This window comes from Charadrius vociferus, unplaced genomic scaffold, assembly GCF_000708025.1.
Source record: "Charadrius vociferus isolate BGI_N301 unplaced genomic scaffold, ASM70802v2 scaffold261, whole genome shotgun sequence".
Classification (NCBI taxonomy): Eukaryota; Metazoa; Chordata; class Aves; order Charadriiformes; family Charadriidae; genus Charadrius; species Charadrius vociferus.
This window is the reverse complement of record NW_009646856.1, coordinates 4,052,315-4,067,813: the sequence shown is the minus strand read 5'-3', so window position 1 is coordinate 4,067,813 and position 15,499 is coordinate 4,052,315. Positions and strand designations below refer to the sequence as shown.

Sequence of the window (15,499 nt, the reverse complement as noted above, 5' to 3'; positions counted from 1 at the left end):
ATTATTTCAATCCCTCAACAACTGTCAAAATCAGAAACTAAGTTAACAATATATTTGCAATTATGCTGTTGAGAAAACATAACCCTCCTCAAGTAATGGATTAATTAGTCTGGGCCTAAACTGATTGCACTTTTCATGTTCTGAAGTGAAAGTTGGCGAAGTACTAATTCTTAGACAGAATTGATGCCTTCCTAAAAAGAAAGGTTTTAAAAAAAAAAAACATTTCAATAGACACAGCACTTTAAAAAACACAGAAAGAATCTGTGACTTTCTGGTATAGACTACGGGTTAGGAGCTCAGTCGTATAGTTATTAAATTAAAACAAACATTTTGGTGAATGAATAGGAAACATGTCAGAGATAATGACCTTTGTCCCTCTGTTTAGGGTGAATAACATATTATGTTGAGGCAATAAGTCACCAACATCACTGGCATAAATGCTGAAAGGAAAAGGATAATAATATGGGAAAAGCCAAAAAGGTAGGAAAGAGACATGCGTAACACTGGAAAGTCAAAAGCTGCAGCTTTTCACTGTAAAACCATAACCCTAGGGAAAAAAAAGATTGTGTTATACCTCTTTTACCTCTAGCCTGCAATGAAGAAAATCTCAGGCTCCGAAAGGAATCAAAAACGAGTGAAATTCAAGATACATGCAGATCTAAGCAAGATCTTGAATAAACCTGATTCAGAATGACTAGGATTTCTAGTGACCCAAATCCCAGTCTGCTGGCTCAGATCACCTCTTACCCCTCAGGGTGAGAAACCGCCAGCTAAATAAAATGGATCCAAAGTAAACAGACTGATCTCCACACCATGTTCAGAACAGTAGGCAAGAGTGGCTCCACAATCTGATTCACTAGCCTTCTCTTTTGAGTAAGATTCTCTTTTCTCTTTATTACTTATGACTGCCTAAAAAATTATTTGAAATCAAAGCTAGGAAACACTCAATAGGACCCAAAATATCAAAATGTCTAGAAAAATGAAGAAAAACATAAATAAATAATTTCTAAATAAAAGCAACAAGACCTCCTCTAGGATGCTTATGAACCAGATGACTTTTCCTTAGACTCGTTTAGGTGCATGTAATCTGATGTATCATTCAAGATTTAGAGGTAGAATATGAGGAATCAAGTCCCAACCCTTCTTAATTTATCCTTTTCTATATTTTGAAAGAACAATTACAAAAGTTACTTGACTACATTTTCTAAAAATAAGCATTCATTTTGACTACGAGCCAGAAGACAACCACACATGAATCTAAAACCAACCAAAAAAAAAAACATTACAGTGAACATTTCCTCAAATGTTTTCCATTGCTTGTCAATTTATTACCAGCTTGCAGATGAACACACCAGTAAAACTACCTGTGATGAACTTTCAGTAATAATTTTAATAAGATTGGAAGCACAACTATTTGCACTTCAAAATTCTTAAGAATAGTGTTATGGTATGGCAATAAGAGATTAATGGAGATCTTGCAAAAAAGATAAATGGCACTACAAGAATACCAGAAAACTTGGGGGGGAGAAATTAATTGAACCTATACTTTTGATAAATATTTATTTTTTTGCAGAAGAAAAATGCACACTAGTTTGAGCTGTCATTATGCTAACCTATATCCTATTTTTCATATTATTAGTAATACATAATGTGGTAGTTTATATTCAAAAATAAAACCAGAATGTATATACCTCATGTATTTATCCAGAAATACACTAAGGTTACTATGGTTACGAAAAATCCATTACCTTTGAATACAGAATGAAAAAGTTTGACTTAAAGTGTGCACTATTTATTATAGCGATCATCAACAGCCTTCAGGAGGTTCTCTAACTGGATTCATTTTTCAGTGTCAAAACTGACCCACCACACCAGTAGCTTATGGCCTGTGCAAGGCAAAGAAATTTGAACTATATGAATTTTTAAATATGTTTTATACTAACTCAAGATGCAGAAATGGCTTTGAATTTTAAGACCTTACATTAAAAAGAAAGTAGGCTCTCGATACCCTTTTCCCCCTGAGTTGTCCGACATGAAATGCTTTACTTTTACTTGCACTACTACCATATAAAAATTCTGATGAGTCCTGAATCGTGCTTATGTTGTGCTGTGATACTTTTAGCTCAACAGTTTGGTTTTTATTTTGATTCTTCTTGTTGTTTGAATAATCTCTGAACAAATACCTTGGATACTTCCTTAAACTACACCAATTATATTAAAATAGGAAGTCAGATTACTGCTTCACTGTACTGCCAAACAACAGTCATTTAGCTTCTATGTAATAGTTTAAGAGTACTGATATAACTTGTTTATTGACACATTGCATAAGCGTTATCAGAAGAAAACGGATGATTAGTTTATGCTTGAATTAAACATGGGCTATTCAGGAAAGCAACACAGTGGCTCTCCAATTAAGAATATCTAAGGAAGACAGTAGGAAAAACTATTAAACCTGTACATCATATCTTGTCTTCAACAGCTTACAGTTTACTTGTTTCAAGAGCTGGATGCTACAAGATCAAAATGTTATGAAATCTTTAAAAAGATGACTCAGGACGTGAAAAAGGACAACACAGCACAAGATTTAGCTATACCGTGGACACATGGATTTCTGAGTCCCAACAGAGTGTTCTATGAAGGATTCTTTAAAAAAATCGAACCCATCAGAGTTTAAAACGCATCTGGCCCATTTTAAATTTATTTTTCTTTTCCTCTGAAGTAAAAAGGGACCAGTCATATATGTGGTGCTTAGGGACATGGTCTGGTGGTGGCTTTTGGCAGTGTTAGGTTGATGGTTGAACTCGATGATCTTCCAGGTCCCTTCCAACCTAGATGATTCTACGATTCTATGTTATTATTCATAGCAACGATGAAATATCCATCTGACATGCTACCTAGCACAGAACTCACCTTTTACGACATATTTGGTTCCATTTCCAAAGTAAATTGGTACTCCGTTCATATATAAAGTGTATTGTATAATAACACCATTTGGTGTTTTTGGTGGACTCCAACTCATCAGCAAGAACGTGGGAAAGGATATTGCTGTGGGTGGTTGCACATCTTCAGGGGCTGATGGAAATGTATAACATATTATATTATATTTCCACAAATAATAAATAATTTCAGTAACCAGCTACTACCAGAATGATTTTTGGTAAAGTTGAAGTTTCAGAAGAGATTTTATGCTTGCAACATACCAGCATTTTGAGAACTCTTCTATTACATGTGAGGTTTCCTAGCCAAATAGAAACTTCTATGGAAGACAAGGATATACTCTTTGCTTTTTCTGAGAATAATTACACTTATATAACTTTATCTTTCCAGTTTGATAACACTGAGCAAGGGGAGAGGTACACGTTGTTAGTACTGTCCTTTTTTAACACAAATTATTTTCTCTTCCTTCATGCTTTTTATTCCTAACTACAAAGTAATCATTCTTTGTAATCACAAACGCAGATACTGTATTCTTAGGCACTACCCCTTATTTCAGACTTTTCAAAATTCAATACACTTAGCAATGTTTGTTTAGCATAGATTTTAGGTATATAATCTACTGGAAGTTGGCAATGGATAATAATTTAAAATCTGAGTTCTCTCACCTTTCCAATGAGTTATATGCTAGAAGCACAAGCAATCCCACTGAATATCGCAAGGGGAGCAGAACTCAGGCCTTAGTCTGGGAGGAATATCTTGTAATTTACAAGCTCTGTGCTAGCAATTTAAAACAATAACTAGCAGTGCCTGGCAATGTGAAAACAATATAAAGTAATGAATGTTTCAATAGGGAAACAGGGATAGCTGGAGGGTGTGATACGGCGTCTGTCTTCTGTATCATCAATTTATTGTTACTAAGAGCATGCAACAAGAGCATCCAAAAATAGAAACTCCAGACATCGACTTTTTGTTCAATTCTTCTGAGGGATAAAACACATGTTCCCCATGGCTTTATTTGATCTCTGAGAAAAAAAAATAAAATCTATTCTTGCCTAAACCTTCCCAATATGACAGCACATCTGAAAACCATGGATGTTTTTCTCAAACACTTGTAAGAATTCCTGCTTTATTCACTAAGATGAGAAAGTAAGACATAAACAATTTATTTTTTAATTACTACATTACACCAGAAAGAAATAAACAATTCTGTATTTCATGTTTACGTCACAGGGTCCATTAACCGTTTGGCTGTCAGAGGCTAAACCCATTTACGGATAATGCCACCAGACAAACTCAGTCAGTTTATTTAGAACTTCCAACAGACAATAATTGGGTTTTGATTTGATTGGTGCTGTTGGCAGTTGCTAACACACGCTCATCGAAATACTGTTCCAGCAATGTTAGACTGCAGTCTTCAGGACTGTCCTCATCAGGACAACAACTTGCGTGACTACCTCCTTCGGCAGCAGTTCAACACTCTGGCATTCTTTTAAGCATTATGGTTGTAATTCACATAACTTCATGCTAAAGTTTTATTTGTTTTATTGGTGCTGTATTACTACCTAGTTTATACGAGCAGATTAAACAAAGAACTGTGGGAGGGAGGGAATTTTGAAAACTACTTCACACCATGGAAGATTAACTACTGTTCTATAAATACACAAACTCTTCATTATTCTGCTGGTGGAAATATGGAGTAACTGATGATTTTAACTGGATTAACATGGCTTTAGGATGATAGAACCAGCAGATGTGTACTTTATGTTTAATTGAGAATGGAGTTAGATATGTCACAGATATTCTGGGAGCATTTGCTCCAGTAATTGATGTGTATTACTTATCAGCCTACTCTCTAATGTCAGAAATATCATGTATTTTCTCTTTCTTCCTGCTCCTGTTCTTGATGTAAGCACAGAAAACATTAATTTACACTCACAACCTGTAAGTTTGAGCACAACAACATCTAAAAGCGTTTAGAAAAGAAAGGGAAAATCTGAGCAGTGATTAATAAATAACTCAATCGGCATTTGAAGGTTTCATCACACTGAAATAATTGTTGCCTATTGCTGGTGTTTAGCAGTTAAAAGAAACCATGGAAATCAACCGTTTGATTCTCAATTTCATACTGTGCCATACAATCAATTCTTTTTAGTCAGACTGTCTCTAGATTTACTTCTGAGCCATAGTAAAATGAGGAAGCTTTCATTAATCTTTCAGATGCTTCATATTAATGACAAGGCTCTTGCATGAACAATGTAACAGCAATTAAAAAGCCCATTAATCTGCATTACAGCTATTAAAGATGCATGTCATTAAAGGGTATGGAGTTTGATTCATTTTCGCACCCCCCCAAAAAATGGAGCAATTATGGTCTGGCAATGCACTTTGTCATCAAATTAGGTTGGGGTTTTCCAGCAAATGGCTTTGCAGCATTTAGCTCTTCTCCTGTTTTATTATTCATGACTGAAATGTGGAAGTCAAGACCTTTGAAATTACTTTACCTTCTTGTGGAGTGGAGATGTTCAATGCATGCAAGCTCTCAGTACAGCCAGCCAAAGTGCAAGCAGTTAGGGTTACAGCATAGTTTGTGAAGGGATGCAAGCCTGTCAATATGCCTGCAACAGAAGTAAGCAAGGTGTTATGCATGCACAGTGTACAGTCAGGTTGCACACATACACAGACAGAAGTGAAAAAATTAAAGTTTTCTGTTACAGGCTTTCACTGTTACAGGTGGAAAAGGAAAATGATTTTAAGGTTTTGCTCCTGTTATGCCATGACTGAAATTTTGCAAAATAAGTTAAAAGTAAATGGTATTTCATTCCATTCTTAATACTACTGATGCAGCTAAGTTTCTTTAGTTATGCTCACTGTAACAGATACTACTTCAAGACTGAGGTGTATATTTTAATATAACAATGACAATAAAGAAGTTTTTTCTTAGTCCCTGCCTCACAAAGTTTTTTCAGTTATTCATTTTGGTTTTCCAAGGAATTTTCACTGTCTCCCAGAACAAAACTTTTTTAATGCTTCCTCTCCAATATTGCCCCTACTCATCCATAAACTGAAATCTCTCTTTTGTATGAAACATCCCACTTGGGTTCCATTATTTCAGTGGCAGCATACAGACCATATATTTGTTATAATATTACAGTATCATAAGTCAGGTGACACAGTACCCAAGGGTTTACAGGAAAAAAAAAGACCTGTAATCTTTTGCTTTTTCAGGCCTTGCTTATGTTAGTAAAGAGAAGTTGCTAGATTCCCACATATTGATCAGCTACTTGTCATAGCGAATGCAACAAGTCACTGCTTACCACTTTAGGAAGTTACACAATATTTTGAACTGCATTATCCAGAAGGACTAGATGGAAAAAATGTGGTTTATAGTCATTTTCGGAAGCATCAGCAGTTCCCATTTCAAGTTAGGTCTGACATTAAAGTAATATGGAATGAAAATGCAGAAGTAATTAAAAGAAGGCCAATTCATGTCAACTTTTATTTCAAACCGTGTTCTCACCTCGGCTCTCACAGCTTTTAGTAAAATCAATGGGGTGTTTCATTAGAAAAAAAAATATATATAGCAAACTCAAATTTTGCAACTTGACACCAGATTTTGCAAAGCAGCTTCAAAAACAACAGTACCTCAGAGAACCACAATTCTTGGCCAAAGTTCCCATAGTATAAGAAGACTGCAAACCCCCTCGGCATTACATATACACAAACAGGTAGAAGAAATTAATCCTTATTATTACTCCTCATTGAGTTACTGCATAGAATGCAACATAACTTTGGATTTCTTTAAAAAATATCTTTTTTTTCCCCACATAAGGCCTTTAAACTCACAAAAAGGCTCTGGAGAATTTGATGATGAAAGCTACCAGTTACAGCATAAATATATTATTTTCTGAGTGGGACAATCAAAGTAAGTCTGTAAATGCTTATATTGTGTTTACCAATAGCTGTGTTCACATGGAAAATATGAGATTAGCTTTCACTGAATTAGTAATGTTTGTGTCTTTCCTTATAATTACTCAAAAAACTTCAAAGGTTGACATTGCAATAATCTTTCTATTTGAATTCTCTGAGGTCTAGTTCCACTCGTACACACAAAGAGATATTCAGAAGTAATCACATTCACTTCATAGTACTGTTAAACTAAAACCAGTTGATCAGAATCCTCTCTCTCCAGTTATAGTTTTGATTTTGCAAATCCCCAGTTAACAGTGGAAAGCTGTCCTGACATCTTACTATCTAATCTAAATGTGACAAGAAAGAAAAAGAACATTGTGTCAGCTACTACCCAAGCAAACGTGCCTGTAATCTTCCTGTGATGGAAGACAAATATTTTTAAGAGCATTGAAAAAGCAGAAAATATGAAATAATGATGTTTTAAAACATTACTATCCCTGTAAAGCAGGAATATTGGAATCTAGGGTAAATTCTTCAGCACAGAAATTTCAGTAGAAAAACCCCATACCTTTTTTGTGTAATACTTAGTACAAAGCACTTATTTCCAGATCATAGACGGTCAAACAGGGTACATATAAAAGGTACTATTGGAATTACCTTCAGCAAATAAACACATGCAGAAACCAAATCCTCTGTGACATTTGCAAGTTCTCGGTTAAAAGGAGCATGGTATAGTGTATATGCCACCTCTCTATTCACTCTGCTGTGCTTTAGGAAGCAATTTAGTTTTATTTGTACATTTAGCATTTGTAGCGTTCTTTTCTTATGAAGCAGTGAATTAATGCTCCTTGCATTTCCTGATGGAAGACATTCTGTGGGGTCACCAATGGCTTCAGGCACTGAGAGCAGCAGTAGCACATACCCAGAAAGATGCCTGTAGCTGTAGAAGTTTTGGATTGGGCTGTTTGGTTTACTCTGGACAAAGTAGAAAGGTTTTATATAAAGCACCTGCAGCGCAACAGAGTGTACATTGCACAGGCAAGCTTGTGAAGGGCAATGAGAATTTGAAAAAAAAAAACCAAACAACCCAAACAAATAAATCCTTTTGCAACAGGAGGTTTATGTTAAAAAAAATTATGCAGCAAAGGCAGCAACTTAAAAAATAATTTGTTCATTTCCTAATTATGTTTTTCCTTCACATGTACTCTTGCTCTATTTCCTTTCAACAAAGAAACAGATGTGCTGCATAGGTAGGCAATAGCAAGCGCACAGATTTTATTTACATACTTCAGCAAACTACTTTTTTCTCAGCTGCCAACCTATCTGTTTGGCCAGCATCCACTGTAATCTGTTCTCCTTCATTATGTTAATCTGTGGGCGGAAAGATTTCTGTCATCTTCAAATCGCTTGTACAGCAATGGTAAACACCTTGGCCTGTCTGTAATTGGACAGGTGTCTGCATTGGTGTCACCCGGCTTTTAATTCAATTAAAGAACTGGCTGCTCTGCTCTCATTACCTACTCATTTCCTCTGCACTTTTAGTCAGTCAGTGAAATTTACACTCAGTGCCTGACTACCTTAGAGTACAAAGTCAGCAGTCCCATAGCAAAGATCATCACTGATACACGTGCATTAATTTATAGCACAGCAAAATAAATATTGAAACAAAAAACAGCCCATGATCCAATGAAGTTGGCTGACAGCTTTAAAAAACTTTCCCTAACTCCTCAATTATCACACTCTCAGATGGGCATCTCTTGTGTATACCCAATAATTGCTGATATGATAAGAGTCCATTAGGCTTTCCAAGAGAGGATGCTAACAAAGCAAAATTTGGCCACAAACACACTTGCATGTTTTCTATTAATGTTCACAGGAGAGAGGTAGACAAATTGTCACTTTGATCAGGAGATAGAATTAGAGGCACCATCAATATTTAAGAAGAGGGTCAGCCTCCCACATTTGGGATACAAGTCCCATCGATTCAGTCTGCTGCTGCAGTGCAGCTGAACCCATCTAGACTTAAAATTTACATCATAGACTACGTTCCAAGCCTTAAAATCCACATGGGGAATTGGAGATGATAAATCATTCTAACACACCATTCCTATCTGCCCACTCAAAGAACCTTTGGAAATAAATTAAAGTTCTAACACAGACATTTTGACACAGTGACCCCATGAAACTGAATAATGTCATTTGTTAAATATGAATGTAAAGTTAACAGTCTAAAGGAGTGATCTGGAATCACACCTAGAACATTAAGCCCACTTTATATGCAAAACTAGTATTTAATTTTCAATACTTTTATTTAAATGATCTTTAATTATTTGCAATATTTAAAGTTGAAGTTTAGAGTTGTGTCAGAGAAAACGCTGAATTCGTTCTTGCAGATAAGGGATAAAAATATTGACATGGACAGTAGAAGAGGGTCAACAGTGAATTTATGGTAAAATGGATGCGTGGACTAGTCAGTTAGTTGCATCTTTATATCCACTCCATTCATCATTCTAATGCATACAGTATATAAGAAGATTAAACATACAGCTTCTTCCTTTCTCTTCTCCATAAAACAGACATTTCTTTTGTTCAATATATCAAAAAGGGAGGTCTTGTATATTTGGGTAGCTAAGCCAGATTCCACAGTATTCTGGCAGATTTTTAGTGGAAAAGTAGTACTTCTCATCAAGAAAAATAATGGTTTTACCACTAAGGTATGAGGGCTAATATTCTGTTCACAAACACTGAAAATAGATTCAAAGGCAATGATACTATTTTAATAATTTCCTCATCCAGTTTAAAAACTTTTATGAAAACAGCTGCTTCACTGCTCCAATCTGTCATCCTGCTTTTTCAGAAAGTTGCTTCAAAACACCACACCAGGTCTTCAGAGACAAAGACACGCTCATGGTAACTTAGAGAGCTTGTACTCTGCATAATGAATTGGTTAAACAAATATAAATCGAAGTGAGCTTTTTGAAATACACTTATTGAAGGAGCCTTCCCATAAAAACAAAACTAAACCCACTTGCCCATGCACACAACTCACACAAAAAATCTGTTTAATATTACAGATGTAACACAAATACTGAAGTTCCTCACTTCCACAAAAAAAACCCCAAAAAACAACGCACTAAGCTGAGACAGTGGAAGAGGACAATTTTGCAAGACTAGTTCATTTTTTATTTTTTTTTTTAAACAGGTAGATTTAGCTAATTTTAATGATAACAAGGCACTATTTTCATATGCAGCCTGAAAACTCAGCTCTGAATATTAAGATTCCCAAAGTCAGCCACAGAGCTTACCCACACAAATTCCATTTGTTTCACAAGCTGAGTGTGCTTTTTGCCAAAAGGACTTTTCCTTGCCAGATTTTTTTCATTGTTTCCTCCCTTACATTCTACTTCATAAGGACCTATTTTGAAATACAGATATTGTGACTGAAACACTTGACCTTATAGATTTACCTTAATTCTTGTTTAAGCTCTTTAAAAAAATTACCAAATCTCCCCTCCCCAGACCTAAAGACTATTTAGCCCACTTGAATGCCTGAGGTCGTACAGCATCTGTCTAACAAAGTCACTTGTATGTCGAGATGCATCATTGCCACAGTACACTTAATCACAGTCCACTGACCAGAAAAGGAAGTCCTCAACTGACTTTGTGTTTTTGACAGATTGTAGCAAAAACTGTTTAAGTACATGCGTCTTCTACATATGCATTTCTGGACTGAAAGCCTGTGCACATCAATCTGTTGCACACATCTGCATTTTTAAAAAATCTTCTACCATAAGTATAGAATGAATTATAAAATTTTGAAGAATTATTGAACAAGAGGGCACCTGTTCCAACTCTTTGGCTTATAAGAACAAAAAAAGGTTTACTTTGGTTACTAGATTTCTGTGGCTTGGAAGACCCTTTTCCCAACAGAAAAACTTCATAACCAACCATACATAAGCTCCACTGGCCTTGAAGATGAAATTTAGGTTGCAGTGGTTCAAGGAAGCCTGTTACCTTCCCCATAACACAGGGCAACTCTTTAGTTGCTTTAATTTGCAGAAAACCTTAGCCCAGCAGTCCAATTTTGCATCAGGAGTTACTTAACCACAGTGAGTATTGGTTCTGTAATATCTATCACTATGTTACTCTTGATCCTTCCAGATAACTTTCTCATTGTTCATTTTGTACAGCATGATTAATTTTAAAAGTTTGTAGAGAGAAAAAGACACTGTTAACTTTTTTGCAAACTTTTCTGAGTATGTCTATAAAAAGATTATTAATAATCCTTTCTGTTCTCACAAACATTAAGAAGTTGATTTCTTTTTACTAATAAAAGTATTGGTATGTAGCTAAGAGTTGGTATAATTTTGATAAAATGTTCAGGTTTATTTAATCAGACAATTTACATTTCATATGAATAAATTTATACAACAGCATCGGACTGTAAACAAGATTCATTTAGGTCTAAACTCAATCAAGTTAGAACCTTAATATTGCAGAATATTAATATAATTTATGTTTTAAAATGCATATATTGAAAAATATGCTGGTGGTCTACTAAAGCCAGCTAAATGAAAGGAGATACGAACCTACATTCTGCTCATCTGATTTAGAGTCATTAGGAGCTCAAGCACTACCTGACAACTCACAGAAACCTAAAGGGCATAGACAGATCTATTGGCTGCCCTACGTTGCAGTAGCTGCCTCAGTCAAACAGGGATCTGAGCAGGGGCTGAGGTGCAGCTTCTGGCATACTCCTGCAGCTTCTCCCACCGAGAGAAGTCTGCGTACATGTGGATGAGAGAGATGGAGAGACAAAATCTCCTTAAGACACCCACACGGACAAAACAGGCCAACAGCTGCACTGCAGCCCTAATCATTACATGGGTCTCAGTACATGATACCCCTTCATGTGGGAAGGATGCATACAGCCTTCCTCATCTCACACACTGTGGCATGGCACTGTAAAGTGCACGCTGCTGTTCTTCTGGCTAAGGGTAATATTTAGATGTTTTCTGTCGTCTATCTGCTTCCAACCAAAGGTTACTTCTACAAAATGACGATGAAGAGAAAGAATTTACCTGAAAATGACAACCATCCTTGTATTTAAGTGTGGTTCAAGCACCTGATGAAGCAGCTCTTGAAAACCTTATTTTCAATACAACATTTCAGCTTTTATTACTTTAAACATTCCGCTGCATTTTAGTTGCAAGTAAATATAAGCTACATATACCAAACCTGGCTAGTATGTTGTGACTCTTTGTATCTTCAGAAAGGATGTTAGAATATCAGAAATTTGTCCCAACTTGGAGTATGGATTTGGGAGTCCTCCTAGTGCTCCGGCCCTCTACATATTTACATGAGTTGGTTTGCAATTCTTTTCTTTGGATTTACAAAAATCTCATTAACTGCAGCATAGCATAGCAGTGGTTTGAGTGCAAAACATTTGCACAAACCAAGAGCTCTCAAGCAATTTCAAGTGCATGAAAGTAATATCCATGAAAGTCATTCATCAGTAGTTTCACATGGCAAACTACCTGGCTGCGGTCAATCGCTTGCATGGCCCATGTAGATCAGAGCACCCGGAGGAAAATAGCATTTTCTAAGAGCCACCACAGACAGCAAACTCATTTCAGTCTCACCCCATCTGTCCCCGGCCTGAGAGGCAGCCGTCCTCGGCCCCCAGCCTGTGGGGAGCAGCTGGCCCCCACTGTTGCCCCAGGCTCTGTGGGGCCCCAAGCAAGCAGCACTGTGGGGCCTGGCCATGGGGCTGCCCCGTGGCTCCCAAGCCCCGCTGGAGGCGTTGATCAGGGCACAGAGGCTGGTCCCAGTGCCGCAGGCTGCTTTGGCAGTGCCAGCTTGGGCCCGGCAGGACTCTCCCAGAGAGGAAGAACCCCTCAGCTGGGGGCATTTCTCGAAGCAGGGGTGTTTGCCAGCCAGGCAGTGAGCTTGCCCCGGCCCTGCGGCCCTGCCAGCAAGCCCGGGCCTATCAGTCACTGGCAGGAGGTCCCATCTCCTGAGAGACTCCCTAGCTAGAGCGCTTTCAAAGCCGAGGCGCAGCCGAGCCACTTTGATTAACCATATTAAATCATTAAATTAACTTTTCCTGAGATATTCATCTGCCGAGCATAAAAGACTAAAAGGTGAAAAGTAATTATAAACACGTGTCAAGGGAAGGAGGGAACATTCAGGGCATTCAGAGGGGAAGCCGTCAACAACAATTTTCTCATTATCACGTGTGCAGCCCCAACTTCAACACTTGGCAATAACACAGGCAGGATGAACTGCAAAAAACACAAAAAAATTAATAGAAGAGTCTTGTAATAGGAATACCAAACATTTGCAAATTCTTTTGTAGGATATTTTATTTAAATATTATTTGCATCTTTTGCTAGCCTTCTTCACTGCCCATAATTGTGAGCTGGTAAAATTTAGAGGCTTGTGTATTGCCTCAATTCTACAATGAGAGCAATCTGAATTATAAAACATTTTCCTCGTATCTGCCTGACAAGAGAAGAATCAGAGGACTGTGATTAGAGGCACAAAAATCCGGTTAGAGGCAAGACAGCTGTGTTGTAGCCCAGGGCTGATACCGGGGCCAATACTGTCGAACATCTTAATTAATGACCTTGATGATGAGGGAAGTGTGCACACTCAGCAAGTTTGTAGATGATACAAAAGGGCCACTAAGATGATAAAGGGCACATCTCTTATGAGGAGAGGCTGAGAGAGCTGGGACTGATCAGCCCAGAAAAGAAAATCACAGAATCACAGAATGGCCTCCTGGTGTTTTTGCCCAACTTCCTCTTTGTTGGGATGCATCGCTCCTGAGCTTGGAGGAGATGATCCTTGACTATTAGCGAGCTTTCTTGAGCCCCTCTTCCCTCCAGGGCTTTATCGTATGGTACTCTACATCAAGCAGATCCCTGTGAAGGCTCAGGGTTCATTCTATCAATGTGTATAAATAGCTAGCGGAGGGAACACAGAAGAAGGAGCCGGACTATTCTCAGTAGTGGTCAGTGAAAGGACAAGAGTCAGTGGGCACAAACTGAAACACATGAAAATCCACCTGAACACCAGAAACCACTTTTTTACTGTGAGAGTGGTCAAACATTGGAATAGGCTTCCCACAGAAGAATATCTCCATCTGTGGAGATATTTAAACCTAGACTCAACATGGTCCGCGGCAACCTGCTCCAGCTGACCTTGCTTGAGCTCAGGGGATGCTCCAGCTGACCTTGCTTGAGCTCAGGGCATGGACTACAGGATCTCAAGAGGTCCCTTCCAACTCCAGCGATCCTGTGATTCTGTGATATTCTGGATTCCAAATGAAACTAGAAGCAAAAGCTGCTCACAAACCGCACTGAAACAGTGTGTCCTAAAGCTTCTTTGGTTTATTTAAGTACTGATTCTAATTCATATTCCAAATTTTAATGGCATGCGGAATGTATTGGAATACAGAGTAAAGCAATCCAGCCTTTAAGAAAAAAAATTTCCCTGAAATTAGGGAAAAAAAATAAGCAAAATTCCCCTTCTCAGCAAACTCAAAGGAGAAGTAAGCAAAGAGAGCATATTCTGGTGGGGTTCTGTGCTAATGTTAACTTTTGATTAACCAGGAAAGATGATTCAGCAGGGAAAGCTGCACCTTGTCTTAGGAGTCTCATAATTGTAGGTAACCATTTCTCAATGACCAGACTAATCCACCTGTGTAGGCTTCACTGAAATCAGCGGGCTGAAGGTAAAATCGTTTCAAGATCAGTGATTTAATTTTTCACTTGTCTCAGCTCTGACCTCATGATAAGGACATGAATTACCTATTTCATCCAATGCCAAAATTGGAAAACACATAACTAAACTACTGGGCAGCAGTTCTAAATAACAAAAGGAAGCACTCCTTCCACACACACAACTGAATTGGAAAACTTACTGCCATAGCAAGTTACAGAAGCCAAAAGCATGAATGTATTAAAAAAAGAAAGACAATTCTACCACAGACCTTTAACTATGATGGTCCAGATGCAACTTTCAGCTCAGGAACTCCACAAACTACCAGCTGAATTTGTAATAACAGGAAGACTCACTCTGTGCTTAGCACATTTCTTACATCTTCTTCCTAAGCATCTACAATCTGACATTGTCAGAGAGGTCAATGTTTGAGTACAGCCATTCTTAAGTTCTTAGGGTCATTTTGTTTTGCAGTATTCAATAGCTATCTGCTCTAATAGACTAAAGAAGCAGGATCCATTTACTATCCCCACTTAATATAAAGGAATGTCTTATTCTTCTGCCTCCTGAAAGCTGCATGCAGATAACCTCTTACCTGTCCAGCCTGGTGTAGACTTTTTCATAACCCTGACACTAATCATGGCACAATGCCAACAAATTTAGACAAAATTTTCGTTCTATCAGCTGTGAATTAGCTATCTAATCCATATGCTTCCAATATGGTCTTTAATTTCTACTAATAGAATCTGTATTGCTTTACAGCATAGATAAAGAGTACTCAAATCAACAAATTCATCAAAGAAATCACAGAAAGCCCATGAAGTTTTGGTATTGTAAGCACATTACTCACAAATAGTCAAGAGATTTAAAACCGAAGAAAATAAAATATGTGTATGTTTGCTTTTGAAAATGTAGACGTACGTTTCGG

General features: G+C 37.4%; 1 protein-coding gene across 1 annotated transcript in view; it reads right to left on the bottom strand.

Moving 5' to 3' along the window:
* USH2A (Usher syndrome 2A (autosomal recessive, mild)) overlaps window positions 1-15,499 on the bottom strand; it is a 394,584-nt gene that overhangs the window by 216,640 nt on the left and 162,445 nt on the right. The window contains 2 exon segments of the mRNA XM_009894321.1: window positions 2,911-3,072; window positions 5,439-5,552. Of these exon segments, the coding sequence (XP_009892623.1) occupies window positions 2,911-3,072; window positions 5,439-5,552 (276 nt within the window).